Source organism: Podospora pseudopauciseta, chromosome 3 (assembly GCF_035222475.1).
Source record: "Podospora pseudopauciseta strain CBS 411.78 chromosome 3, whole genome shotgun sequence".
In the NCBI taxonomy this organism is placed as follows: Eukaryota; Fungi; Ascomycota; class Sordariomycetes; order Sordariales; family Podosporaceae; genus Podospora; species Podospora pseudopauciseta.
Genome location: NC_085893.1, coordinates 4,096,773 through 4,123,385, shown reverse-complemented (window position 1 = coordinate 4,123,385; position 26,613 = coordinate 4,096,773). Strand labels below are relative to the sequence as shown.

The 26,613-nt window shown below is 53.8% G+C and overlaps 9 protein-coding genes and 1 non-coding gene across 10 annotated transcripts; 3 read left to right on the top strand and 7 right to left on the bottom strand.

Moving 5' to 3' along the window:
• Positions 1-472: 472 nt before the first annotated feature.
• QC763_310480 (uncharacterized protein) lies at positions 473-2,312 on the top strand. Its single transcript, XM_062911504.1, has 4 exons — positions 473-959; positions 1,015-1,491; positions 1,541-2,038; positions 2,089-2,312. Exons 1-4 carry the CDS (start codon positions 604-606, stop codon positions 2,222-2,224), a joined length of 1,467 nt encoding a protein of 488 aa, XP_062767667.1. The 5' UTR covers positions 473-603; the 3' UTR covers positions 2,225-2,312.
• Positions 2,313-2,444: 132 nt separating this feature from the next.
• On the bottom strand, positions 2,445-4,582 carry QC763_310490 (uncharacterized protein; the record flags this gene model as incomplete). Its single annotated transcript, XM_062911505.1, has 2 exons — positions 2,445-4,272; positions 4,491-4,582. The coding sequence occupies 2 exons, from the start codon at positions 4,580-4,582 to the stop codon at positions 2,445-2,447; spliced, it is 1,920 nt and encodes a 639-aa protein (XP_062767666.1).
• A 1,181-nt stretch (positions 4,583-5,763) lies between these two features.
• On the bottom strand, positions 5,764-7,375 carry QC763_310500 (uncharacterized protein; the record flags this gene model as incomplete). The annotated part of the gene is made up of 4 exons (XM_062911506.1): positions 5,764-6,668; positions 6,726-6,799; positions 6,850-7,089; positions 7,144-7,375. 4 exons carry the CDS (start codon positions 7,373-7,375, stop codon positions 6,039-6,041), a joined length of 1,176 nt encoding a protein of 391 aa, XP_062767665.1. The 3' UTR covers positions 5,764-6,038.
• A 521-nt stretch (positions 7,376-7,896) lies between these two features.
• Positions 7,897-11,431, bottom strand: QC763_310510 (uncharacterized protein; the record flags this gene model as incomplete). Its single annotated transcript, XM_062911507.1, has 8 exons — positions 11,014-11,431; positions 10,854-10,880; positions 10,737-10,800; positions 9,331-10,671; positions 8,788-9,279; positions 8,364-8,726; positions 8,082-8,286; positions 7,897-8,030 (listed from the first exon to the last, which is right to left on the bottom strand). Exons 4-8 carry the CDS (start codon positions 10,441-10,443, stop codon positions 7,897-7,899), a joined length of 2,307 nt encoding a protein of 768 aa, XP_062767664.1. The 5' UTR covers positions 10,444-10,671; positions 10,737-10,800; positions 10,854-10,880; positions 11,014-11,431.
• On the top strand, positions 10,569-14,915 carry QC763_310520 (uncharacterized protein). The gene is made up of 7 exons (XM_062911508.1): positions 10,569-10,972; positions 11,033-11,385; positions 11,719-12,196; positions 12,409-12,460; positions 12,524-12,597; positions 12,654-13,779; positions 13,891-14,915. The coding sequence occupies exons 6-7, from the start codon at positions 13,473-13,475 to the stop codon at positions 14,355-14,357; spliced, it is 774 nt and encodes a 257-aa protein (XP_062767663.1). The 5' UTR covers positions 10,569-10,972; positions 11,033-11,385; positions 11,719-12,196; positions 12,409-12,460; positions 12,524-12,597; positions 12,654-13,472; the 3' UTR covers positions 14,358-14,915.
• Positions 14,916-15,049: 134 nt separating this feature from the next.
• QC763_310530 (uncharacterized protein) lies at positions 15,050-16,989 on the bottom strand. Its single transcript, XM_062911509.1, has 2 exons — positions 15,542-16,989; positions 15,050-15,479 (listed from the first exon to the last, which is right to left on the bottom strand). The coding sequence occupies exons 1-2, from the start codon at positions 16,126-16,128 to the stop codon at positions 15,236-15,238; spliced, it is 831 nt and encodes a 276-aa protein (XP_062767662.1). The 5' UTR covers positions 16,129-16,989; the 3' UTR covers positions 15,050-15,235.
• A 149-nt stretch (positions 16,990-17,138) lies between these two features.
• Positions 17,139-17,210, bottom strand: QC763_0059980. The gene has a single exon. It is a non-coding gene; the product is annotated as a tRNA-Cys (tRNA).
• Positions 17,211-17,786: 576 nt separating this feature from the next.
• QC763_310540 (uncharacterized protein) lies at positions 17,787-20,859 on the bottom strand. Its single transcript, XM_062911510.1, has 3 exons — positions 19,234-20,859; positions 18,331-19,176; positions 17,787-18,273 (listed from the first exon to the last, which is right to left on the bottom strand). The coding sequence occupies exons 1-3, from the start codon at positions 20,047-20,049 to the stop codon at positions 18,091-18,093; spliced, it is 1,845 nt and encodes a 614-aa protein (XP_062767661.1). The 5' UTR covers positions 20,050-20,859; the 3' UTR covers positions 17,787-18,090.
• Positions 20,860-21,087: 228 nt separating this feature from the next.
• On the top strand, positions 21,088-21,549 carry QC763_310550 (uncharacterized protein; the record flags this gene model as incomplete). The annotated part of the gene is made up of 1 exon (XM_062911511.1): positions 21,088-21,549. The coding sequence occupies one exon, from the start codon at positions 21,088-21,090 to the stop codon at positions 21,547-21,549; it is 462 nt and encodes a 153-aa protein (XP_062767660.1).
• Positions 21,550-21,796: 247 nt separating this feature from the next.
• On the bottom strand, positions 21,797-25,801 carry QC763_310560 (uncharacterized protein). Its single transcript, XM_062911512.1, has 2 exons — positions 23,237-25,801; positions 21,797-23,188 (listed from the first exon to the last, which is right to left on the bottom strand). Exons 1-2 carry the CDS (start codon positions 25,474-25,476, stop codon positions 21,811-21,813), a joined length of 3,618 nt encoding a protein of 1,205 aa, XP_062767659.1. The 5' UTR covers positions 25,477-25,801; the 3' UTR covers positions 21,797-21,810.
• Positions 25,802-26,613: the final 812 nt, after the last annotated feature.

The following is a 26,613-nucleotide window of genomic DNA, read 5'->3' as shown; positions in this document are numbered from 1 at the left end:
ATGGGTAGCCCGTAATTGTGGAGGACTGCGGCCTTCTTTCCGCCGCCGTCGATATTACCGCTGAACCCCATCGCAGACGACTGATACTTGCGGCCTGCAGCAGCAACATATGGTGAAGCTGTCATCTAGATAGCCTTGGGTTTGGGGGGGAATCTAGATATTGATCACAGCTGTATCTTGGCGTTACCATCACAATCCTCCTGCAACATGAATCCAGGACTTGTTCCTCAGCAGCCGGGTCATCAGAACCAGGATATTATCCCTCCATGTTCTACATATAAGTAATTTCATCCCACGTGGAAAGGCGGCTGAGGCTGTTGAGCCGAGACAACATCTTCCAATATCCGGGTTGTACAGCGCTTCTCGCGTGTGCATATCAGCCGTCATGTTATTTACCGGTCTTGTCGTCAGGTACGGTGATTGAGCCGGAATATATTCATCTAAACCCAATAAACGCCACCCTTGGCCAGAACTGCGGGGGTCCAGATACCACTTCTCCAACGCAGATAATAAAATGACCGGAACTCCCAGTATGTTTGTGATGTAAACAGAGCTGTCTAGCTTGGACTCTGGAACGTCGGTGCAAACTGCCCGTATATCAAGATGGCGCCGTCCATCGTCTCCATTGCGGCCCTAGCCGCTCTCTTGTCACCAGCAATCCCAAATATTCTGGTCATTGCTCAACTCACCGCTGGCTGCACGACAAATTCGTTCACAGTCTCCAGTTGGCTCATTGAAGATTTCGATTCCAGCGGAACGACTGTGCGATTTCAGGCACTCAACCGAGCCACCAACACATCAGCTCAACTGAGTTGTCAGGTTTCAAGAAACACGTCAACATGGCAAGCTTGCACTAGTGACAGCTCTCGTTTGATTGCTTCGGTGCAGCTGGAGGCGGCTGTAGCTCGAGTGCGAATAAACGAGACATGGGTGTGCAATGATCTTACTCCCTCAAGACCGTTCGTCATCTCTCACTTGGTATTTCTGATCAGTCCTGACACTGTTGTTGTATAGGCTCAACTTTGCTGCCCAAGGAGAGGGTTCCCTGCCAATTACCTGCAATACCGACGCTTGCGCCCCCTCGTCCACCGATCCCCTCTTGATCAAGTCTGTCCTCAGCTCCCCCTTCCCGCTGAGCCCATCAGCAGTTCCTGGGCCTTCTGGTCACGACAAGGAGGGTTGCGCAGCCGGGTCACGAACACCGTCGTGGGAGATCTTTTCCACTCAGCTGAATCTCCGGAACGTGTCCGGAAGGATTGAAGGAGGAAACGCCTTCATCCAACTGAGAAATACCATCACCGACTACCGTGCATCTTGCTTCGGGACATTAACCGGCACTGCCCCTGCGACTATGCAGTGTTCAGCTCAGTCTACTGGACGGCCCAGAGCGCCAAAATACAACATCAACACTGTCCTCACATTTAGTCCTGGCTCCTTTGTCCTGTCAGTCAACGAGACGTGGTTCTGTGATGACGCGAACCCTGCCCAGCCGTAAGCTTTCCTCTGTGTGGGTGTTGAACTTTGCTGACGCTTCGTACAGCATTGAGATCTTTGGTGTTGGCACTGCCCGGCTCCCACTCGAATGTTCCGCTGTCGGAGAGACGACAACCTATTGCGCTGGTGACCCAGCCACGTTTACCGGCCGCCTGATTTCTGAAAAGCCAATCCCGCCATTTTCTCTTGGTGACCCTCTCCCCACAGCCCCAAGTTGCACAATCTCATCAGTTGTCGCTCCATCGTATAGATTCTCCGACTTTGAAACAATAGTAGCGTCAGGATCGAGCCTGGGAAGCATCAGGTTCGGCGTTGAGCTCAACACTGGAGCCGCGTTCACGGGCTACCCGTCTACTTTTTTCAGATCCGGCGTTTCGGTGTCTGTCACAGAGGGCGGGTCAACCGCATGGTATCCTTGCGTTTTGGAGAGTGTTGGAGAGCAGAGTCTGACACCCACGGCTTGTGCGTTCCGGTATGATGCCGCCACGCAGAGTCTATCCCTCAGTGCGGATTGGAAGTGTAGTGACCTGGACGCTAGTCGACCGTGAGTGTCTTGATGCGCTTGTTTACAAGATTGATGCTGACAAAAGGCAGGGTTTCCTTTACGGGCGATCTCAGGACAACGGTTCCTAGCTTGACTTGCTCAACAACATCGGGGAGAACTCGATGTGCTACAGCTCCAGGGCAAGCTTGGGCAGCGAACGTGACCAGCGTCTACTGGGGTAATTAATCGCGATGGGAAGCCATCAGACAAACCTTCGTAATCAAGCATCAAGATGGAATGACACGTCGCATATTGCCGAGTTATTGTTTATGATACTGCAGGCAAAACTATATTCAGCCGATTTGAACTCAAGAAATACCTAATCCTGCGCTGGCCTACACCAATCTGAAAACCCCTTTACCTCTGAATCTGCCCCACTCGCTCCAGCTCAAAAGCAAATAACTCGTCACAAACACACTTCCTCAAACTCGACCAATCTCGAAAGTATGTCTGCAAGCAGTGGCCGCCGTTTTGCCTCGGGGAGGATGCAGCCTGTCGCATCGATACCCGGTCGCTCGCACGAGAGCAACTCATCCATGAAAGCATTGGCTTGCTCCAGCTCTCGTTCCCAGAAAGCTCTAGCGATTTTTCTTGTCGCAGTATCTGTGACTTCATCGACACTGATGCTTTTGGTCTGTACCAACTTACCACCCTTCAGGGTCAACCCAGTCTTTCGTCCTCTCTTCTCATCGACCTCCCATTCTGGGGCCCCCCTTGTGCATTCCCTGATCATGTCCTGCACATGTTTGGGTGTATTGTCGAAGTGCGGAAACCTAATGGCATCTTGTGCATCATTTTCCTGGAGAATTTCGTGGTCAATGCCACACCTCAGTCTCGCCTCACCTTCGAACAGACACCACAACAATTTCCCCAGCATAAACACTTGTGCTCTTTCCAACCTCTTGCTGTTTGTCTCCAGCCTTTCCTGCAACAGGGCCTTCCAAGCAAAGCTAAACCCACCATCCTGGTCCTTGTACCTCGTCGACTGGCTAGTGGCCTCCCAGCTACCAAGGCAGTTCTGCAACCTCTCGGTAGCCCGTTGCTTCTGTTGACCGTGTTCATAGTCAAGCCATGTGGCAAGAATCTCCATATACTCAATGTACAGCACCTCAGGGGGGCTCCACGAAAACCAACCCCCTCGCTGTTCCAAATCCAGCAACACCAGGTCCATGACCTCTTCTGTCTTGCCGTCGGAGCGAATGACGAGATTGTCCGGCTTCAAATCCGGATAGAACCCGAATCGGTGCTGATTGACATGAATCAAGACCTCTGTCAACTGCCTCGCAAACCGGAGTTTTTGCCGCATGTCCAACTCGGCTCCCTCAGCCTTGCTCCTAAGCAGCAAGTCCTTGAGGGATCCGCCCTCAAAATACTCCATCACGAAGCCTGCAACCCCCCTCTTGCCGCCAAACTTTGCCTTCTTCGTCACGAGAAAAAGCGGCCTCGGCACCAAGTTGGCATGAGGTCGGAGCGATAGAAGGGTCTTGATCTCGTTGTACATGTATCGCTGGTCTCTCAGCAACGATTTGAGCACAACCAGCCGGTCGCCCAATTGTCCTGGCAAGGTGACAAGACTGATTGCTTCGTGAATCTGCTTCTTGAAGCTGAGCTCACTCACATCGATGGTAGGGGGCCAATCCTCCTCGTTCACCTTGTTACACCAGGCCTTCTTGAGCTGGTCGACGCTGCACATGTTCTGCTCAATGTCGTAATCAGGCAGCAGGTAAATAGTCATGTCTCGGGTGGAGGCGGCGATGTCAGCGATGATGATGCGGGAGCCAAAAGGAGCCTCCAGATAGTCTCGCTCAAAGCCCGGTACGGTAGGTGACCACTCTTCGAGAGTCTTGAGCAGAAACTTTGAGATGGGAAGCGAAAGAAGTTGGTCTCTGGGGGTGTATATGGCCTCCTCGGGTTTCAAGTTGCTTCGAAGTTCGAGGGGGTACTCCTCAAAAGGTGGGAGCCAAACATCGATTCGGACTGGCTGCTTGTCTATCGCAAATAGGGGCAAGGCGAAGAAGCGTCTGCCGTCGGTATCAACTCCATCGATTCTCCATTTTGGGTCGACTGAGGGCGTAAGACTGCGAATCAAGTCGTCTCGGTTCCAAGCTAGGTTTTGGCCTCTAGCGGTATCTTCTTTCTCTGGTGATTTAGAGTGTTGCTCAACTGGCTTCTGCAGTTGGTAAACTGCCAGAGGGGTCAGAACGTCGGCGACAACGGTGCTTGAGAGTTCCATGCTTTCTCCTGCGATGGTAGTGACCGGTCAATGATGCTGTCGAATGCAAACAAATCCATTGTATGCCAGGCTCCCACTCTCTCGTTTTAAGTAGGCAGTCAAGCCTTGGGCGGGGCCTCATCATCTTTCACTTTTCACTTTTCACAAATGTTATCTGGTCTTTAACTCCGAAACGCGCAACTGTAACACCAGCCAGGCCCAGAAGACAAGCTCACTCACATGTTTGTGCATGTAACGCCAAGATCATGAGATTTCCACCACTCCGGCAGTCCTGTGATACCATGTCTCGTTGCAAAACTAAGGGACCGCATCACCACTATATCCTCAAACTTTGACAAACTTTTCAATGACGCCCTCGTGGGACCCCACTGTACTTGGACTGACTAATAGTGAGTAAGCACCCTAACTGCCCCGCATCTTACCGGCCTCGGCAGGCAACCGGTCGATCCCCGGTCTATCATTTCCATCTCGGAGAAGGAATATGCCGCATCGCTCATACATACCTCTGTCGAACCGGTCACCAGCCCTACGCTAGTGCCAAGCAACCAGTCTTGTGGTAAACAGCCATGTACGACGGCGTGGACAGGAAACCAGCACGATCAACATAGTGGGAGGACCCTGAGAACTACAATCGTACCCGACTATAATCCAAAACTTCTATCCGCCCCCAACTCCCGAATATTAACTCACAAATGCCGAGCAAACCCGGCCACCAAGACACTCCCCCACCATCATCCAAGAAAATGAGACCCCAAGACCCCAAAATCGGGGGACACAACAATGCAAGCCCACGAACCACGCCCACATGTGAGATGGCTTGCTCCACCTACCCTTCCACAACACCCGCAGCCAGTCCTGCCCGCCCTCGGGACCGGACCGTCCTCTCACTGGCCGGCTCCCGCTCATCAGCAGCGGTCCGATGAGGAAACGAGAGCACCCTTCATGTACACGCCCCTCCTCTTCCTAGGTTCTGCAGTCAGCCTGTCAAATCACGGGCATTTTCTCCACACGCTCACAAGTTCCTGTCCTTTTTGGGCACATGAGATGAGACAGTGTGGGAGAAAACAGGTATAACAGCCGCAAATATTGGTCCCTTGCTGCAGATGACAGGGTTGCAGAAGTCCATGCCCCCTCTCCTTGGGTTTGCATAGGGCTAGATCACCGAGTCCCATTCACACCTCTCGCCGTCCAAACACCCTTGGCTATCCCTCTCCGGATAGAACATTATGTACTAACGCCGCACTGTGTGCGATTATCTGGATTCTCTGTGATTTGTCGATTAGTGATTTTTGCTTTGCTGGCTACCTCTAGGTGTAGCCGCCAGATTTGTTGGCAAGCCTTCCATAGCGTCGTGATCCAGCAAGTGGCTTTGCATCCACATTGAATGGCGGGGGGTCTGCCCTAAAGCCCGCTATCTGTTTTTCTGCCTCTTGGTGCCAACGAAAATTCCCAAAAGAAACACCAGGCCCCCGAGTCGTTTTCCCGATTGGGAGGCGCTGTCCAAAAAAGTAAAATAATCGATTGTGATTCTGCTCAATGTCTCGGAAACCAAAGCTGCGTGCAAACCCCTGAATGCCAAGAAAACCACCTGCCAAAAGTGAAAAAACTTTGGCTCCAAAAAATTAAAAATGCGTAAAAAAAAGAACCCAAACCAAAAACAAGTGTGGCTTTTGTCAAGCCTCCTACGCTTCAACTCCGTGTCCCCAACGCCTGTTTTTTGCCCTTTGTCTCAGTCATCACAATCATTACCCATTAGATAGATGCGGCTCAAGAGGTAAGCCGCTCAGCCACGGCGAATTCAAAACGGGGAGTGTCCGCCAGATTCCACCTTTCGCCGAGACCATTGTCCCGGTCATAAATTCGTGAGTTGCCGTACTGGAGGTCCTCAGGGAGATCCCAAGCGAGCTCCTCGTTCTTGAGCCACATTCTGACGAGATAGCGAGGGTTCTCGACAGCGTCGGTGAATTCTTCTCGTGAGTGGAGAACCCCGTGGTTGTTGATGAAGAGCAGGTCACCAGGCTCAGTGTTAATGCTTATCTGGCCCTCGGTTGCGAGCCTCTCCACAATTTCGAGGGCATTCTTTTGCTCCTGTGAGAGTACAGGAAGACCCGCCTTGCGCTTGACATCCTCCAGACCCAGCAGGGGTTCGCGAGCAAAGTTCATCATAACCTTTCCGTCGTGATGATACAGCAGAGGTCGAGTGCTGCAGGGGAAGAAGCTTCCCCGGCTGTCAAAAGGCCAGATGGGCTGCGCAAGGAGCTCGCAGAGTTTTGGATGCTCCTTTTGGAGCTTGTTATAGACGGTCCAGGTGGACGAGACAAGGGTGGCTCCGCCCTCCATGGCATTACTGCGCGACTGGAGAGCAAGAATGTCACAGAATGTGTCGGTGTGGAATGTCTAGATCAGAACAGGTCAGCGGCCAGCAGCTTCGACAGATGGCCTGGCGTGACTTACAGAAGCACGAGATGAGTATCTGGTTGGGCGCTGGGACTGTGGTGTCTTTGACAGCTTGGCATTGCGAATATGCGCTTGTCTCTCGTTAGTTACGCGGCACTAAACTCAGAAACACTCAACTTACACAGCATGTTGCCGTTCTCATCCTGCCTCCCCCGAGCACCGGCAATGTAGCTCGAAATCCCAAGGAAGATGATGATTTTGTCCTCAGGTGAGAACTCGCCGGGCTGCATATCCCGGATACCTCGGACAACAACAAAGCCTTTTCCGTTGTGAACATCCTCAGCAGCCTGCCTGAGCTTTGGGCCGAGAGTGGGAAGCGGGAAAGTGGTGGTAGAAACCTCGCTTCCAGAAAGGTCGAGGTCTTCTTTTTGTTAGCTAGAACCAGCTACAAGGCAGGAGGCATAACACGACGTACCGTTGAAGTGGGAGAGGGCAGACCTGACCTCCTTAGTCTCCCTGTCGTCGAGGGTGATAGTGTAGTCGGCGTCAGACTCAAAGGTTGAAGGGTTCCAGGCAAGGGGGCCGCTGATCTCGTCTGGCAGCTTGGGTGTTTTGGTTGCATGGGCCAGCTCACCCTTCAGAGTCAGCGTCAAATCACCCCAGGCGGGGATATGCTCGGTATGTGAGAGGATCGTTTCGGCGCCCATTGTGAATGTTGTGGAAATAATAACGAATGAGTCGAGGCTGTTGCTGGTGATGCTCTGGAAGGAAAAAGGACATCCAGCAGCCCCTGAGCCATCTATATAGGCTTCTACAGCGCGTCTTGCAAAAGAGGTGGGTGCACGAAGCCGTGCGAATTGGTAACACGATGTGATGCGGCTCAAGATTCCGAGAAAGTCGCAACTCCGCAAAATGAGGGTCTTCTATGTCGGGTAAGGTAAGACAGCAGGAGGGGTCGACTGCACGCCTACCCAATAGCCCATGCCGGATTTAGGACGACGCCCCCCCTCCTCTTCGCACGAGCACACTGCAGGTGATAAGAGCGGGGCTGCTTATTGGCGGAGTCTACATTTCGTGTGCTAATCGACCCGTTGGCTTCCCGTTGGTCTCGAACTCGACCCGAGCTGTCAAGTGAGGGGCTCTCGTTCAGCTCACACCCTGCTGGCCACACAACCAGGTCATCCACATTACCAAAACGAGACAAGCATGGGCAGAAATCAGGCCACTTTCAAGCCTCCATCTCGGCCGGCGGGGCATGTTCCAGCGTATCGCGAGGCGTCCAATCTGGGTCGAAGAGCTGGCTCGTATACCAATACTTCTTGTGATACTCGTCCGTGTGGTTGATGGCTTCAAAGACGGGGCCTGGTCATTGTCAGTGCTGTACACAGAACACCAGCTGAGGGCTTGTCTTACCCTTCTTGACCACAATGTCGCGGCACTGCGCCATAAAATCGGTTTGTTCCTTATCCAGGCGCGCCATCCGACGCACTCGCGGGGCGTTCCAGTTAAATCCCTCTGTGAACAGCTGCTGGCCTTTGTAGCAGTAGTGGAAGTGAGCCAGAATCGTCTTCGCCCCCGAATTTGTGGCCCTGACGAGTGGCATGTCGAGGTACTTTACCTGTCAAAGCAGCCAGGCGGGTTAGCGCATTCATCGGAGCAAAGCGCGGCTCCCCGGGCCCGGGAGATGTGACTTACCCTGGCTTTCCTTCTGGACGCAAACTGCTGCTGGAAGAGCATCTGCATTTCGTAGTTTTGCAGCAAGATGAACGAAGCCAGGAAGCTGATGAACCAATCATTGGGGCTGTGGACGTTGAACGTCGCTTGCAGTTCACGGAGCACGTCTTTTCGGAGAGGACTGAGGATGCGGTGGATGATGATGGATGCCACCTGGTAGTCTAGATACGGAGGCAGGGAATCGATGTCTTTGTAAAAGGGGTCCTGAGGATTCGACGCCTTGATGTCGTCGTCGGCCCATCCAGCCGCAGCCCAGCACCGCCACTTGGACTCGACAAATCGACAAGCCACCCACAGCTTGAGCGTCTTCCGAAGCATTTCATTCTGGTCAAGGGCATTCATATTAGTAACAAGAAGAACCGATATACAGCCAACAACAACATACCGGGACAGGGAAGATGGATGCCCGGTAGGCAGCCTGAAAGATTCCCCAGACAAGGTCATCCGAGTCGTCAAGATAGGCGTCCATGTAGCGTGTGATGCCGCGATCAATGTATTCGTGGACTGATTGCACCACAGCTTCCGGGTCGGCCACGGCCCAGGGGACGGCATACATGGGCCTGTTTTTCAAATCCACATCTCCCGAGTTCAAGGGCGGCACGAACTGTCTCAACTCTACCTTGAAGCTCATGGATCCAATCTGCCCCAAGCAGAGATACTTGGATGGACCTGGCACCCATTCCCGCTCCAAGTGAAAATCGCCATAGTTGGGACCTATCATGGGGTGGTTTCTGTAAAAGGGCATGTAGTCGAGCCCAGTCCGGAAGAGTATGGTGTCTGTTACCATGTACCGTAGACATGGCAGCCGGCTCATGCGGACGGTTCTCTGTTGGCATGTCAAGCAAGGGCCGCGAGGGTTGCTGGGATCGGGAATGCACTAAAAAGTGTTAGTTCTCGAGAAAGGACATTGAAGTACTAAAAAACTTGCCCTATTCCTTTGCATCCTACATCTGACACAGGCATGCACCTGTCGGGTGAGATGTGTGTCGGTCTTTTTGCTACCTTCATACGGACTGCGCTTCTTCCGGACACGATGTGAGGAGCCCTCTGATACCGAGTGAGAGCTTGACCTGGAAGCTTTCGGCGCAAGAGCAGGGTAACGCTTCTCTCCCGAGCCCGAAGAAGGGGACATGGCCGAGGACTGCGAATCAGGTGGCGAAGGCACAAGTGCCCAGTCTGTCGATGCGTCGTCCACAATGACAGGCTCTTCGCGTAGGTTGTCGCTCAATGATTCCGAGTCCAGCTGCATTGGGGTGGCCGAGACCGAAGAGCTCTGTTCATGACCAGGGCGATAGCGGACGTTGTCAAATTCAAAGCTGTCTCCAACCATCTCGAAATCCCAAATTCCCACGTCACAGTCATACTCTGAGCGCCGAGGGTTCAGAAGCTCCACCGTGGTCCCCTGGAGATGTGACACGGAAGTTTCCTGTGGCAGCTGAGCAAGATCGTCTTCAAACTCGAGGGACTCCAGGTCTATCTCCACAGGGGGTCGATAATGCTCATCCTGAAGGGGGTGAGCTTGGTACCAGGTCGAATGCACGGCTTGCGGCTGTAAGGAATGAAGGGGGAGGGATTGCTGCTGCTGCTGGATAGGTGTGGTGGCAGGCTCGGCCAGCTGGGTGCGGGCACGGCTCTGCTCGAGCAGCTCGTCCACAGTGAGATTCAAGAGGCCGGCGACACGCTGGATGTCCTCAAGGTCCTTGCCGGAAAAGTCCATGGTGAGGGCGGCCAAAAGGGCGGGCGATTGCTGGTCTGATGAAGGGAGCGAGGCCAGATGGTATCCAAGGAGGAAGTTGAGACTGTTGAGGGAGTTGATATCCTGATGCGGCTCTGGATAATAAGGTCGGACCCTGCGCGGACCCTGGCCAGAATGGTGGTCGCGGGGGGTGTGTAACGGACGCGGCCAATCATGGCCGGTCGGGATAGCCCATCGAAACCGATCAACGAATGAGCCAACAGCAGAGCGTGTGCTAACCGGTGCAGAAAATCCAAACCGGCCGTCCACCACCCCCCAACACACACAGCCAATCGAGTCGCACATGGCCGCGACGTTGAAGCCGATTTTCTCTCAAAGACCTGGACTTGGGCTGTCTCCTGTCGTGCTGAGGTGTTGCAGGCCGAGGCGAGACTCGCTAGCGGGCTGGGGGCCGTTTGTTTAGCGGGTTTCGGGAGCTGGCGATCGGCAATTAGGACTGCCGACGCTTGTTGATCGGGGGCCTCCAGTGCCGTGGGTGCGCATTCTCAGCGTGGCGATGTTCAGTACAGAATCCTATCAAAACAGTTAGCAACCATCCCAAGTTCCTGAAATAGTGACGGACTCAAACCGACACATACACTTGGCGAACCTCCATTGTCCTCAGTCAATCATAATGCCATTTAGCTGAACAGGTCCCAGAATCTTGGTAGGATTAGCAACAGGCCACTATCTGGAATGCTTGGATCTCATCTCACCTTGGACTTTTGTTGGGAATGTACACCCTGTGATCCGAGACACATCAGCTATTGATCGGTTCCAGCAGTTATATCTCGCCAGAATCCCGCTGGTCCTTCCTGCACTGAACAATTGCCATGTTAGTTTCCCGCCAATCATTATAGCATCCACGCCACTCACCTTCAGGAACAACTGGCAGCGAGCAAACTAATAATATGCAAGAGGCGACAGGTGTGATGTGTTGGGCTCGGCATGCACCAAAGGCAGATTCAATAACGGGAATAAGACCTCCAAGAAACTCCAGCTTGAAGTTGGTGGTGATTTGGTGAGGGTGGTTGGGCAGGTATGAGGTGAGTCTTTGAGATCACGGAGCAGTTGGTCGAGAAGCACACTTAACCGTCTGGACGGCCATCCTCGAGCGAGGATAAGGCAGAGGAGTTATGAGATCCTGGGTCAGCACCCACGGGAGCCTCCAGGCACCCCACGCATCCAGATTTCCCAAAGTCGAAACGGTATGGCTGGCCGAGAATCACGAGTTCGGCACATGACTTTGTCAACAAAGTCCAGAATAGGAGATGCATGGCCTCTTTTCCATCCCTTGTACGTTTGATGACGGAAATTTCCTTGGTTTACCGGATTTTCAGGACTCATAACCGCTCAGTGACGTACCGACTGGGAGGCTTATGCCATGCTGGGCCAGATCGGATTGACCCAACATCCAATCAGGGGATGCTGCGCCCTCATAGCGGACTGTAACCGGTCAACGGCTCCTATGTTTGGCCACGAAAATCACCTTATTTCGACGATCACCCCTACGTCAGTTCTTCCTTCTCCCGTGGTTTCTTTTCTCACTTCAACAACATCTCAGGCTTTCCTCGCCATGAGTGGCTCTTCAGGGTCTATTCTGCCTTGCCGTCAGCACTGGTGCCTCAACATACACCTTCATACCTAGCATAAGGTACGATCAAAGTGGAGATGTCATCCAACCCAGCCAAGTCCCCTCTTTGAATCCAAAGACGGAGGTTACCAGTGAGCTGGCTGTTGCCACCAATATGGGACGATAAATCAAACCCTATGCCATGGTTCCTGCTAGGGACCTTGATCGGCCCATATAGCCATCCAATCAAGGGACGTGGACAAAAGAACCGATATCTGAATATGGTCACGTTGCGGGATACACCGAGCATGATCTACAATTCGATATCCATTTGGGCTCCGACCCATCGGCACGGGTGCCCATCTTTCACCCTGCGCTTGTCGTTCACGGCTTCCCAATTCGGGAATCTACGTCGCTTCAAGATCCCACGGGATAACAGAGCAGCGTGTAGAGAAGCTGGAGTGTAGTTTTCACGGGCTACCGAAGGTAACTATCCCATGGCAACTCAACTCGGAATTTTGGCATATATCACGGCGTGTGTGGCTGTAGCAAATTCCAGGTCGAAGCAAGCGCGGCATGTTTCTTTTTTTTTCTCTTTGCTTTTTCGTACCAAGATCATCATGTCAGATGCCAGCAACCAACATCGGCCGTCCAGTTCTTCACAAACACAAACAGACAGCTTTCTCATGATTCAACAGATGACCCAAACACCTCCCAGGGGCGCATATACGTCACTCATGAGATGCAATGGTGAGATGTTATGGTCACATCTCAAGACCTGCATCGAATGCTAACGAGGTTATCGTGTCTCAGAGTTTACTTGGTCCCATGGGGCAGTTGGAACATGCTCAGAATATACCCCTGAGCTTCACCTTAACCCTGAGCCAGTACGTAATCGTGCATCGAAGTTCCCAAATTTCTTTTCAGCTGACATGTGCCACAGACAAGCAGATCGTCCAAAACACCATGGAGTCATCGTCGGACGTCAGCATCTGGTTAAAGAGAGCCTCGCACATGACAGCCAATCATCTCGTGTCGAAATAATGCAAGTCCTGACATCCGAGATCAATTGACGTGCATTGTGCGTGCTGGGAATGTTCCGATGTTGTACACCCGATGGATTGTTGTCAAGGACCACGACATCTTGTGTTTCTGCAGTCCGATGGCCGGATGGAGAAGCCTGGAAGGAATGCAATGGCGATCATCAGTAGTCCAGGCCCTGATATCCGATGCGCCCAGGGTTTGATGGCTTGCAGTCGTTGCAGCCAATAGACGACAGCCAACCGTCGTGGGGGAAGCAGCGGCGGCGGGACGAAAGAGCTTGACCTACGTCATAGCAGATCAGTGCTTAGCCTGCCAAGCCTCGAGTTTCCAAGGCAGGGCAAGTCCCACTCGGTTCACCAGATGAGGTCACCCAGCCTGCCGAAATGTGCGAAATTCGGTCTGAAGAAACCAAAATCCCATCTTGTCCCATCTCTACCCTCATCCCTTTCTTCCCATTTGCCTTCAACCCCCCCCCTTCCCCCCCTTTTTGCCTTCCCCCCCCCCATTGCACATCACATCGTCATTGTCCTACCAATTCGACACGCTCCAACACTACCTTACCACATTACATACCACAGCCTACATCTACATTTACCCATCATCTCCCCGTCCTTTTAGGATACCACTGATCATGTTCATGCCCACATCACTGCATGTCTTCACCCCACAGGCGGAGTAGTCCCCACAGTGCGCCAATCCATCATTATTAACGCCCAACATGGCTTCCCTCCAGCACAATCTCCGCCTGGCTACCGAGGCCGATCTCCCGGCCATGACAGAAGTCCTCAACGCAGCATCGCGCCAGGACCCCATCTACCCCTACCGGTTCCCCGATCGCCATCGCTATCCATCCGAGTTTGCTCTGCTCTGTCGCCAGAAATGCACCGAGTACTTAGCATCCAGTACCGTGGTCGTCTGCGAGATGCCGAGCGCCACCGATGCCGGGGCCATGCGGGTCGTTGCCTTTGCCGTCTGGGATACGCCGGCTTCGCAACACAGGGTCCAGGCCCACACCGGGAGCTTGGGTATGTCATTTTCTTCAGCTTATCCCATGTGCATATGTCCATTGTGGTTGTCTTAGACATCACGACACAGGAGAAGAAGAAAAGATCCTAACCGCAACCCATGTTACACAGAGCCGCTCCCCTCCCAACAACCATCCTCCCTCGGCGTTCCCATCACCATCGGCCACAAGGACAGAATGGACGCTTTTAAATCCGCCTGCGTTCGATACAAGGCGACCTTCTTCGATGCGAAATATAAAAGAGGACATGTCATGCTCAGGATCCTGCTTTGCCACCCCGACTACCAACGTCGGGGGGCAGGCAAGGCCTTGACAGAGTGGGGGATTCAGGAGGCACAGAGGTTGGGATTATACACCACTGTGTTTGCGAGCCCCATGGGACTTCGTTTGTACACCAAACTAGGCTTCACCGAGATCGGACGATTCAGAGTCGAGGTGGAAGGTGACGAGGAACATTTAGAGATCCCTGCGCTGGTCTTGAGCCCGTCAGCCGGGATATGGGAGAGTGGGAGAAAAGCGACTTGTGGGATGGTTACGGGGGCGGGTTACAATGGTGTTTCGTCGACTGTTTGCGCGTGATTGCCGAGTAGTGTCTTGATGGTGGGTGATTCCTTTTTGTCAGAGCAAGCGAGGCATATTTGGCGACATTTACACGGCGTGACACGGTTTCGAGTTGGATCTCGTTTTGTTCTTTTGTTGAAGATCATCTTGGGGGTTATATATTCTTATATGGCTGGCAGGCTGGCAAAAACATTACGCATTGCGTGTTGGTTGCATGAAGAGGGGTGCGGCGGTTCGTTTGGTGAACCTCTACACTTGGTGTATCATGACTATTGGGCATTTCTTTTCATTATCGGAGCGGGCGGACTCGTCTTACGCATGCAGTTGTACAAAGCATTGCCGTCGCCATCCTTTTCCTACCATCCTGGAGGGAAGACTTGTTGTACTATTAGGGGTTGTGGAGATATGTGTTACAGATATGAGATCATTGCTTACATAGGTATCTTATGCATGAAGAATGGAAATAGATGGAGGCTCAAGTGTGGTGAGAACGATATGTATTTACTCTGTGGACAGGAACTTAGAGACTGCGATGAAATGATAAGGCCTTACAAAACAGCCAATCCACGTTACGAATATCTTTCTAGACCATGTGACTAATTTGGAGGGTTTCTTGATGATCTCAAGAGGCCTGTTAATATGTATTCAAGTATGACATTGTATTTGCACTCAACAATCTGATATGAAGATACCTCCCTCAGCTCTTTTGCCATAGCTTCATGACCTCTACTGGAAAGTGTAGAACAACTTGAAATGTAAACTCATTACCAGACTACCAACTTCCTACTTCCAACTCGGCCAAAATCTCCTATTACTTCATCACCCACATCATGTGATGCCAACCTGTTATTATTCTTCTCAAACATAAGCTCAGAGAGCTTGACACTTGAGAGACTTTAGCCATCCACACTGGGGTTGAAGCCGGGGACCGAGTTACCAGCAGCCTGCTTCAAATTGTCTGCAAAGTCCCTATCACCCAGCTTGGGCCGGATGCCGCCGTCTTTGCTCCAGTTCTTGCCGTCCAGGACCTTGTTCCTCATGGCAACGCTGGGCCAGTAGTTCCAGCCGACCAGGCGGCCCAGGAACCATTGGCCGGTGTGGTTCTCGATCTTGTCGTCACCCGCATTGGCAGTGCGGAAGCTGTTTTGGTTTCATGTCAGTAGTTTGTTCTCGATTTGGTTGGAAGAAGGAAAGAATCTCACTTGTGCGTTCCAGCACCCTCTTTGTGATAGACCATCTTGACTCTGGTGTCATCCTTGACCCGGAAGCTGTTCGTCGCTCGGTCGTGCTTTCCGTGTCTTGCCCCAGAGACACGGCGGGGTCTGTCGTTCTGGACAAAGACAATGATGTTCTCCCACTCGTGGCGGTGGCCGCTGCCGCAGGCCCAGAGGTCCTTTTCGAAGTAGTACTCGTACATGATGGCGCACCAGCCGTTGTTGCACCGCATCCGGGAGTAGACGTTGTTGTTCTCGAGCCGGTTGAGCTCGCGGCAGTTGTGGTGAGGGCAGCCGCCTGTGCCGAGGCCGGGGTTGAGGTTGGAGGAACGGTCGACGGCCGAGGTGTAGTAGCAGCCGTCTTTGTCGAAGTCGATGACGGGCTGGAAGCGGTGCTCCATGGCGTGGGCGCCAATGGGGATGGAGCCGCGAATATCGCGGGAGACGAGAACGGTGCCGTTGCGCGTGATGTCGTGGTCATTGTTGAGCTCGCCGACCAGCTCAGAAGAGGGAATGGGGTTGGCGAGGGCCGTGAGGGTGCTGCCTAAGAGGGCGAGGGTGGACAAGAGCTGCATGTTTAGAGGAATGTTTTGTGAAAGAAGCTGAGATGTTGGTGTTGATGATGTGACTCAAGAGCCGGACAGGAAGAGGACCTTTATATCTCAAAATCACCTATCTTGATGGCCCTTACTGCTGACCTGGATACCCTCATCACATGTAAGGCTGCCTCTCATGGGTCCATTGTTCGGCCTCATTTTGGAGACCCCACGGCAGGCAACGGCATCCTTCAGTAAACTCTGCAAACGCCTGAGAGGTGTCACCTCCTCACACACTATAGAAAAGGGAAAAAGAAAGGAGGGATGATAACATTAGGCTTCCAGTTTACCAAGCCTATGTCTCACTGAGCCTCCTCGACAGCTGCCCGTTTAAGATGGCCGGTCAGATCGGCGGCTGCCAAGACAGCAGCGCACCGCAGGCCATTCGACGATCTAGTACGACTGTGCCGCCGCCGACCAACAATACAGGCAGGAGAAAATGAAGTCTTCACGAAATGAGAGGCATTCGACAGCGAACCCCGCAGTCACTGCGTGTACCTGAATCACCACGATGGAATGCCAAGAACTATTTACGAACCACAATGTAGCCAGGAATGTCGGGATCTCAGATCGAGGGGGGCTGATGTCCATCGTTGATGTTGTGACATGCATGGGATGCCCGCGTAGGCCCTCGCTGTGCTTGCGAATAATTGTATGCACGTAACATCCAATGTCTTGGTCGAAGCTATCAGATGAGAAAGGCCGGTGGTGATGCCGAGTTGTCAGCTTTTAGATTCGACGGCTTTGTCCGCCTTCGCTCCTCCTGCAGAAATCTTTTCGAGGATTCAAAAGGGTGGATGTGGAAATAAGGTTATGCGTCTGTGAACCGTTCTCGCGGCCATATACCGAGCGGCGTGGTGAGCTTACTGTGGAATAGGTGGTGGCCAGTCACCCCCCAATATGACCCCTTTTCCAACTTGAGTGTTCCTTATTTGAGACATCCAGGCATAAGGGCAAGTTTCTGTCTATAGGACATAAACAAATCACCTGGACGAATAGCTCAGGGGTAGAGCAACCGGCTGCAGTCCGGTAGGTCACGTGTTCAAATCACGTTTCGTCCTATCGTTTTATCATTTCTAAATAACCTACTGATGTTATTCTCGAAAACTTATTCTCAGTTGCGCTCAGTACTTTTTTTCTCCTTCTTATTCTAGGGTCCTCAATGAGCAGACACTAGGGGTTGTTAGTACAGAGTCAATGTAGCGTGCCTAGCTAGGTACATCCTGCCATTCCAAATTCCAATATTTTTGACCAAAACCTCCACACATTTCGCCCGGACAATATTGGAATTTCACCAAGCATAGCAATAAGATATCCATGCCATGGCAGGCTGTTTTTTTCCGGACAAGGAGAGTCACAGGCTTTTCCATCTGCTACAGGTTCACTTCACCGCATCAGCACGGCCACGAATCAAAAGTGACGATGGCCAAAATAGGCGATATCGGAATCCTCACAGGATGACAAGGCACAGAAATGGAATTTTGCCTTCCCCGCAAAGTCCATACATGGCAGTTGGAATATGCGGTTGTGCATGGTCCAGATGGAAATTTGGGGTGACATGTGGAGGCGCAGTCTATCGGCTGTGTGTCCTGGCACACAGCTGGGACTCTCACAGAATGACATGCTTCCTGTATTGTGACGCAATAATTAGCAGCGAGGCAGAGTGCCAGTGAGTACCTAGTTCGTGTCCCACGCTGCGAGTCGTGGCTTGTGCTACAGCACGGTCGGCGTCTCCATGTTTACTAGGTATCTTGGTTATAATTCTGTAACGTATCTAACAACGTGTTCCAGAGTCGGTTCAGGCTGCGGGCGTCAAGATGGCGCCGCTCTACCATGGATGCTGGTCGAATCTCAACCGCCCGGAAATGGATGATGGTAATCATGATGTGGGTATAATGCAAACAAACCGCCAAAAGAAAATAAAAGAACAGATTAGACACGCTATATGCCGCTTCTGTTCTTTCCCTTCATTCTTCTTCGTTCCTCCATGTACTCCTCATACGCGAAGACGTCGTCCTCGGCTATTGTTGGGACCGCCGTCCTGATCTCTGGCATAACCGTGCCCTCGTCGCTGTCTTGACTCTGCGGGGGCCCATATGGGTTGTCGTACGGGCGAACCCAGGCCTGCGATTACGGTGTCAGCCAGGAGGAGTAGGGGCTTTCAAAGTCGATGATGCTTACCCCTTGGTTTCGCGGGGCCTCCGCCGTCCCCATTGGGGGTGGCGCATAGCGGCCTTCTTTCATACCCCCGGCTCCCCCATACCCCGTGTAAACCCCGGAGGCATAAGGCTCGTAGTATGCCATTTCTGGTGATGTCGGATACCCTGTCGAAACGGACCCATAACTCCGACTTGAGTCGCCTTGCAGGGACATGACCTGTGCAAATTGGGCACTCAAGAGGTCCCCCGGATCACTTTCCTCCTCGCCAAAATCCTCAAACTCTCCACTGTCGATGATGTCCAGCTGTTTCTTTGCCGACGGTCGCTTCTTGGGGTCATGACTGGCCATGGCGCGAATGGGTTCGTAGCCTTCTGTTTTTGAAATCGAAATGATCCATTTGTGCAGGTCGGGGGCGCGAAGTCGGGAGCAAGCTGCTCGGAAGTCAGAATTTCGCATCCAGACAATCGTGGCAAACAATGACCATATGTCGACTTTGGTTGTCTGTTTCTTTCTGTAGCAAATCTCAGGGGCCATAAAAGGTTCCGTGCCAGCCGCAGTGATGGCCCTCTCGGGATCATTGGAGAGCCCGAAATCGCCCAAGCAAAACCGATAGTCTCCATTCTCGTCAAAGTCGAACAGGATATTGTCCGGTTTGACATCGCGATGCACAACGTCATTGTCGGCGAGGCAGTTGAGGGCTAGTAGAATCTGGTACAGAACTTGGTTTGAGAGCTCCCATCGATCTTCTTCTGTCTGGATCGTCTCGCAAAGGTCCTTGAGATTTCCTTTTTTCAGAGGCATAAAGATTTCGCCCCAGTTGTCCTTTTCACCGCCGCCTGCCGAGTCAAGAATCCGCAAAATATGTGGCTGTTGCATGCACGTTAGCTGCGCCATTCTGCAGAGGGACAACTGGGGAGTGCGTACATGTTGTCTCAAGGCCTTCTTCTTCAGGTTATCAACTTCTCGGGTGGCGAATGTCAAGTGCTTGCCGGTCAAGTTATGAAACTTCTTGACAGCAATCATCTGTCCCGTCTCGGCATCTAGCGCCGAGTAAACCGTACCGTATGAGCCACCGCCCAATTTCTCATGTTGAACGTAACGTTTTATTCTGGATTCTTGCGGCCCTACAAAGTAGGGTTCGTCTTTGTGAAAGTGATACATCCCCTCAGAATGCCATTGTATCTCGAACTGACACCACTTGGTGTTGTTGCTGCCCGAAGCGAACGCGACGTGAGTATTGATACCCCGAGCAACCAAGACGGATCTCGGTGAAGATTCGCTCCGAAATTTGACAGTATAACCCCAGCTATTTGGAGCGCCAAATGGCTTCACTGAGCTCGTATTAGAATAATCCCAAAGCAGAACCGCCCCTGTCTCCGGCACGAGCTGGAAAGAAGCATGAAGGTGAGAGATGTGCGGTAATCCCCTGCGGGGTCGAGGTTCAGAGATGTGGATGTCGGGCGGGTCGATATTGGGACCAGGACGACCCAAGGTGTAGACTGTCTTCTCGGGGCTTGATAGATTTACTAGCAGACCGACTGGGTTGTTATCTTGGTCGTAGTGCAGGTGTTCATAGTTGGCGCTGAGTGAGGTGGCATAACGGGCAGCGTCGTCGATGGGAGCGAGGACGAAGATCGGCCCGGTAGAAGAATAGGAGCCGTCGTCCATCATAGGATCAAGAGAATGCGGGGCCGGGTCGGTAGTAGTGTGACGATGATTTATCTGTTGCCATGTATACATATATTTCCTCTCCTCCCAAAAGTCCAGTCTCACGGTTAAGATTTGGCTACCATAGGGTCTGGTCCAGGGGACAAAATAACGTTTGAACGGGCGGAGTTTGACGCCAAAGAGGAAGTTGAATGGCAGAAGTGGTGGTTGCCGGAGAGAGGGGTGGTCTGGGCATCATTGGAGCTAAATCTGTGGCATAGGCAGGCCGAGAGCTCACATGGTCTCGGGATGCGGGGGCAGCCGCAGGACAAAAAGGCCCCCTTGGCCGCCCCCCCTTCCTCTCGACTGATGCAGCCCGTTCTTTGCGAATAGTCGCGAATGATAACGACGCAGCCGAAAAGCTGCCCATTGGCCACTGGCCTTCCCCCAGGCGGATCGATGCCGTCGACACTGGCACTGAACAGGGACTGGGCAGGCTCACTGCGGCTCTGGCCAATGAACATGATCCAGCAGCGCCATTTAGGCGTCAAACTGAGCCCAAATGCAACGTCTGTATTGTGAAGTTTGGAATTTCGAGACCTGTCCGAGTATGAGCCACATGCGAAGAAAGACAGTAGCAGACGGCACAAGCATGCAATCACCTTCATATTGAGGTAGGAAGGTCATCCCCTTAGATATGACGGCACATGATGCATCTTGTCCTTAATGAGTTCGGCGAACACACTGCTACGGCCCTGCGGCCCTGAAGCCGGGCTGCGTACAGGAGGCTGCGTCGGGTTGAACAGATCAGAGGCAGAAAAAGAGGTCGGTCATGGATGTAAAATGGAATTTCCAGATGGCCGATGCGGATCCAGCCTTGATCAATTCCAGTTTGTACCATCTTCTCGAAGGCGCTTGGGCCACCTGAGGTGGGAGATCGTCAATGGGTCCACAGAAGCGGGTCAAGGCCACCACCGCCGACCAAGCGCTGATTCCGTCATCCCCCCGTCTCGGCAATCTTTCGCCGCTGTCCGCTGTAATTTTTCCATATCGACACCCATTGCGCCAACACCACCACACAAGACCAACCTACCGACTATTGCTCACAAGAATTGACAGACAAACCTCAACATGTCACGTGTATTTTCTCTTGGTCCCTTCATCCTCCGGCCTCTCCGCGCCTCATCCATAATCACCCCCGTCGCAACGCGCACCTACGCCGCCTCTTTCCTCCAATCCTCTCCCTCTCCACCCCGTCTTCCAGCAGACCAGCAAGCCGAGTTTGAGCGCCTCCAACGAGCCGCCGAAGCTGCCCTCTCCTCCCATAACCAGGCCCCCGCCGACCAGCCCCTCTCGACGTCAAGACACGTCTCCTCCCCCTCTACCGACCCTGCCCAGCAACCAGCAGAAGCAAAGACTGCCCAGCCAGAAGAAGAGCCGACGTTTAGCGGTGGCATCAGGAAGGGTGCCCCTCCCGAGTTTGAAGGAGATGTCAACCCCAAGACGGGCGAAGTGGGCGGACCAAAGAACGAGCCTCTGAGATGGGGTGACAAGGGTGATTGGAGCTACAATGGGAGGGTGACGGATTTCTAAAAGGAATGGAGCAGAAGAAGGTGTCATTTCTTGTATCAACAGTCTGTACAACAAAAGCGCTGCCTTCATGAGAGAGCAAGCCAGTAATCAAGAACTAAAGGCCATACACAACACACTGCAACGCTTGATCCAACTGACTACCTTAGGTATCTATCTAACACGCTGCGAGACGAAACCACTTTAAGCAATGCTCAAAACATTTCGAACTCTGGCCACAAGCTTCGCCCAAACAGTCCCAGCAACACTGACTTGGATATCTCTCTACACGGTGGGCTCAGGGGCGGCTGTTTCCACCGGGACTACAGACACCTCTGTCCCAGATTCTGTCGCCTCCACAGCCGCCGGCGCTTTTTCTGTCACAGAAACCCCATTTTCTGCCAGTCCTGTCGTCGTACCCTCGCTCGCACTCTTACTGCCGGTGTCTCCGCCCTGCTGCCCATTCACAGCTTCCTTTGCTCCTTGCTGCGTTTTCGAATCATCCACTTCCATTTCCTCTGCGTTGCGTTGCGGTTGGTTCTCCTTGTCCACTTCGCTGGGCGCCTTGCTGACAGGTCCTTGCCGCTCCGACCCTGCCGCACTGCCGTTACTCGTCGCCTTTGCCCATGCAGGGGTCAGCTCGATCTCTCGCAGCGCCTTTCGTATCCTTTCGCGTCGTGCTTTGCCCCTGAGCCTGTTCTGCGACTCACCCCCGTTGGTGAGCCACCTGATTTCAGTGATCATGTAGCTGATTCCGTCGTGTGTGGCATTGATCCGTGGCCTGCCGTCGTCGGCGGATGCGAGTGAGCCGCCAAATTCTCGACTCTTGATGCCGAATCGCGTTGTGGAAGCGTACTTCTCCAGTCGGGGCAGAATCACAAGCCTGACGTGTAGGTCGCGGTTTTCAGGCACTGCCATGGGACCTGTCTTGGGCGGAGCGTCGAGAACAATGAGGTTGGACGGAGTGGGTGTGGATGAACGCCCGTCGGTAGCAACCTGTCGCCTGGTTTCCTCCTGCACGTCAGATATGCTGTAGCCTTGGTCGAGGTTGAGAAGGTTGATGTTGACATCCCTATGCCACTCGCCCCTAATCCACCCGCCATGAATGCAGGCGGCAATCACATCTGAATCGTCCGTGTATACCTCTGTCCCCCACAACGCTCTCGTCCGCGTAATTTCCTCGCGAACGTCGCTGCTCAGATGCTCTTTTCCGATCTTGACCGTGAGCGTACAGTTGAACTTGTCTCGTATCATGTCAAAAGGCAGTGGCTCCATGGTGGACTTGAACGGTGTTCGTGGTGGTCTCCCTGTCCGGGGGTCCTGGGCCCGAGCCGGTTGGAGCCGTGGCTTGTAGACAACATCTCCGAGGTGTGTGCGCGGGTAATCCGCCACCGCCTCCAGCACGGCTTTTGACGAGATGATTTGTTTCGGCTTGGGAAGAACGACAGGAGACGGGCTCCGGGGTGGCGGGACAGCTTTGGCTTGGGCCGATCTAGGGGCTGCGTGATGGTGGTGGTGATGGGCGTTCGGAAGTTCTCTTCCGAGGGCAGAGGCCGGGGAAGGGACAGGAGTAGAGCCCTTTACGTGTTTGAAGGGGGCGTTGGCGGCACTGGCAGGGGATCCTGTCTGGTCCATACCATGATGGTGATGGTGGTGATGATGACTGCCGACGTTAGATGCTTGACCTGGGAAGCCTGGGGCATGGACATACTGATGATGGTGGTGCGCATGCGTCTTTGCCTTCTTGGCACGGCCACCCACTGGGGTCGATCTGCCTGTGCTACCCTCTTCGTCTCGAAGATCCTCCTCCTTCAACTTCCTCCTCTTCCCACGTCCAGGCTTCGCCATCTCCACAACCGGTTCGTGCAGGGGACCGTCCGGCTCCTCGCGGCGGATCAATCCCATGGTATTGAAGGGAAGCTGCGCACCTGTGGGAACAGGGCTGGAGATGGCACCCACACCGCTACCAATGCCTGAAAACATGCGACCAAACTCGCTCTTGATGCCTGGTTCACCGGCTGGACCCGCTAGCTGGGGCTGGGCTCCTTGCACTGCTTGCGGCAATGGTGAGATGCGGCCCTTTCTGTTGATTTCCTGGATCCCTAGTAAATTTCGCTGGTTTCCATGTGGCGCATTGAGCTCCTCTATGCTCCGGTTACGAGGAGAGTCGTACATGGGTGGACCACCCACCCCGCCGTACGCGACAGACGGAGGTGGAACGGCTTGGTCCTCACGGCTTCGTGGTGGGAGCTGTTGCGGGTGTGGCTGGCGGTCCATGTGCATGTGGTTCATGCGCTGGCGGTCCGGTGAGTCGTAAGACTGGGGATGTACAGGTCCAGGTGGGGGGATGGCGTTTTGGTGAGGGGGCATTGGATGGCGTTCCACATATTGGTGAGGGCCGTTGTTGTAGTGCGGTCCGGAGGCAGGAGGGTACTCTTGGTGTCTCGGAGGTCCATGATGCATGGCAGGGTCGTAGGGAGCTCGCGCTGGCTCGTAGCCAGGCCTTGGCCAGTGATTACCCTGTTCCCGCGGTTCTGGAGGGCGACCGTAACCCTGCTGAGCCCGTTGTTCCATCTGCCGCGCATATTCTTGCGGATGCATGCCATGTGGTGGTCGTCCTGGATCGCCACCGGACATGGCCCTCTCTCGCCGCTCTCTTTCCCGAAACTCCATATCCCGCTCATGACGCTCCCTCTCCTGCCTTTCCCTTTCATGTCGTTCCCTATCCGGCATGAACCGCTGTTCTTCATACTTGAGCACTCTGATCGGACGTTCGGGGTTGTATTCCTCGGCCGGAGCTGGCCGTAGTTGTTCTTCTCTGTGTCCATACAATTCATTAGGCGGTCTGGTTACTTCCATTCGGGGATGTCCAACAGGCTGGAACGATTTCGGCTGGCTGTTGGGCCGAGGAGGCACGCTCGTGTTTGGCATTCGTGGTGGCTCTCTAGGATCCCTTCCTTGCTCGTTAAGCGACATCGGTGGCCCGCCTCTTGGAGGATAGGCCTGTGGGGTGCCATAGCGTTGTACCTCTGGCGTCGAGTTGTAGGCCTGAGGAGATGCTCCGGCCGGCGCTCTTGGATCGCGGCCATCGTACATGCGATGATGTTCTGGAGTTTGTGGTCGTCGAAATGGCACGTATTCTGGCGGTGCAGCTTGATGTATTCGAGGAGACGCATGAACAGGTTGTTGATTGTAGCCAGGACCAGGACCAGGACCAGGACCAGGACCGGGACCGGGACCGGGACCGGGACCAGAACCAGGGCCGGGGCCGGGACCATTTGGAGGTGGTCCAGGCGCGTACTGTGAGGGCTCCCTGTTGGCGAGCATCGAAGAGATGGACATACTGCTTCCAGGCTGACCGGTCCTCGTCAGCGATTCCAGCGCGGGTAGTTCACGTCCTCGAGGAAAAGCGGATGGGGGTCCAACTTGGACAGGAGGAGGGCGCGGTGCTGGTGGACCATAAGGGCCTCCCATTTGATGAACGCCTGGTCCTCCTTGCTGCTGCTGCTGTCCCTGCTGTTGTGGCGGCGAGGATGGTGGCGGCGGCATCGCGCGAGTCATGGCTGGACCTGAAGCTATTGAGGAGGTGCTCGGATGTCGCGAGTGTGTCGACGGCGGCATCGGGCCGGGACCAGGCTCGGGACCACCATACTGTCTCGCGCCCGGGTAATAGGGAGGCGGATCGGAGGGTTTGCGCGCGTGCATTTCGGAGTAGGGAGGGCCGGTGGGCTGCGGAGGATGGGAGGGATGGGACGCGGGATGGGACGGCGGATGTGGTTGAGAGCCGTGGGACGATGGATGCGATGATGGCGCGGGTGGATACGGAGGTTGCGATGTCGCTGGGTTCGCGTTTGCTGGCGGGAATGACGGTCGTGTAAAGGGCGAGGCGGCAGCGTTCCGCGAGAAGGGGTGCTGTGGTGGTGGTGGTGGTGGTGGTTGTCTTGGGTCCATGGCGCGCTGTGAGCTCGATCGAGGAACAATGACGGAGGATCTGTTGAATTTTCTTGGGCCGTTTCGTTGTCACCTCAGCCTCTCACAAGGGAGAGCTTGCGCCGGCTGGCAGCTCTCTCGGGATCAAAGGCGCAGCTTATGCAGGTAGGTGAGGTGGCCCCGGTGTTGGACATTAGCAGACAAACAAGGCCAGACACAATCTCTCTCTCGGTCGGCAGCGAGGGTGAGGAGAATGAATGGATGGACGAGGATGGAGAAATGCACCGGACCAGGCATAAATTTTGCGCCCTTGTCCTGTTTCTGGTGCTTCTGGGGAAAGATGCGTGACCACCCGACCCCCGACCTGCAGACTTCGGTTCCGCACGGGCTGCTTTGGAGAGATGGCCCAAGCTTGTCGCATCCCATCGGTGCTGATTGGCGGGCGCGCCGCAGCCAAAAAGAGGGACGCGATGAAAAAGCCGACTGGTGCTCTCTCCACCCAAGGATCCCGCCTGGGCGCTAGCGCATTGGAGGGTTGGACGCCAGGGGTCCCCGTCCTGGCCCCCGTCTTGTGCTGCCAAACCGCGATCGACGATAGTTTTTTTTTTTTTTTTTGGTCAGGCACAGCACCTACACACTCTTCACAGTTCAAGCAATTTGACTGTGAGATATCGCTATTCTTTGGCGAGCTATCTCGTCTTTTTAGCTCACGTCACTAATATTGCAGGTGTAGGTTGGGTATGGAGCTGCGATAAGTGTGAGAGTCTGGTCTGGATCAAACAAGTGGAGTGCTTTTGGCTAGGTTGGGGCGGTGTACGAGTAGCTGATGCAACACCAAGAGCTGGGGAAGCTTTTGCTCAGCGCGGGCCATCATCGCATCACCACCACCCACCACTTTGACAAACAGGCCCAGTCTTGGCGCCCTGAAACAGAAGATCAGGGCAACAGTCAATAAAGAAACATTTAATCCCAAGAAAATCTCTCCAAAAGCCCTCTCTTCCCACTTCGTTGCCCACACTCTCATCTCGTGCTCATGATCAGGTATCATGCAGCACAACAACCACCAAAACAAGACTTTGCATCATGACCTGCCTCGACTGACCTCCATACATGTACACATCCTCGCACCGCCTTGCCGCCTTGCATGAAATAAACAGC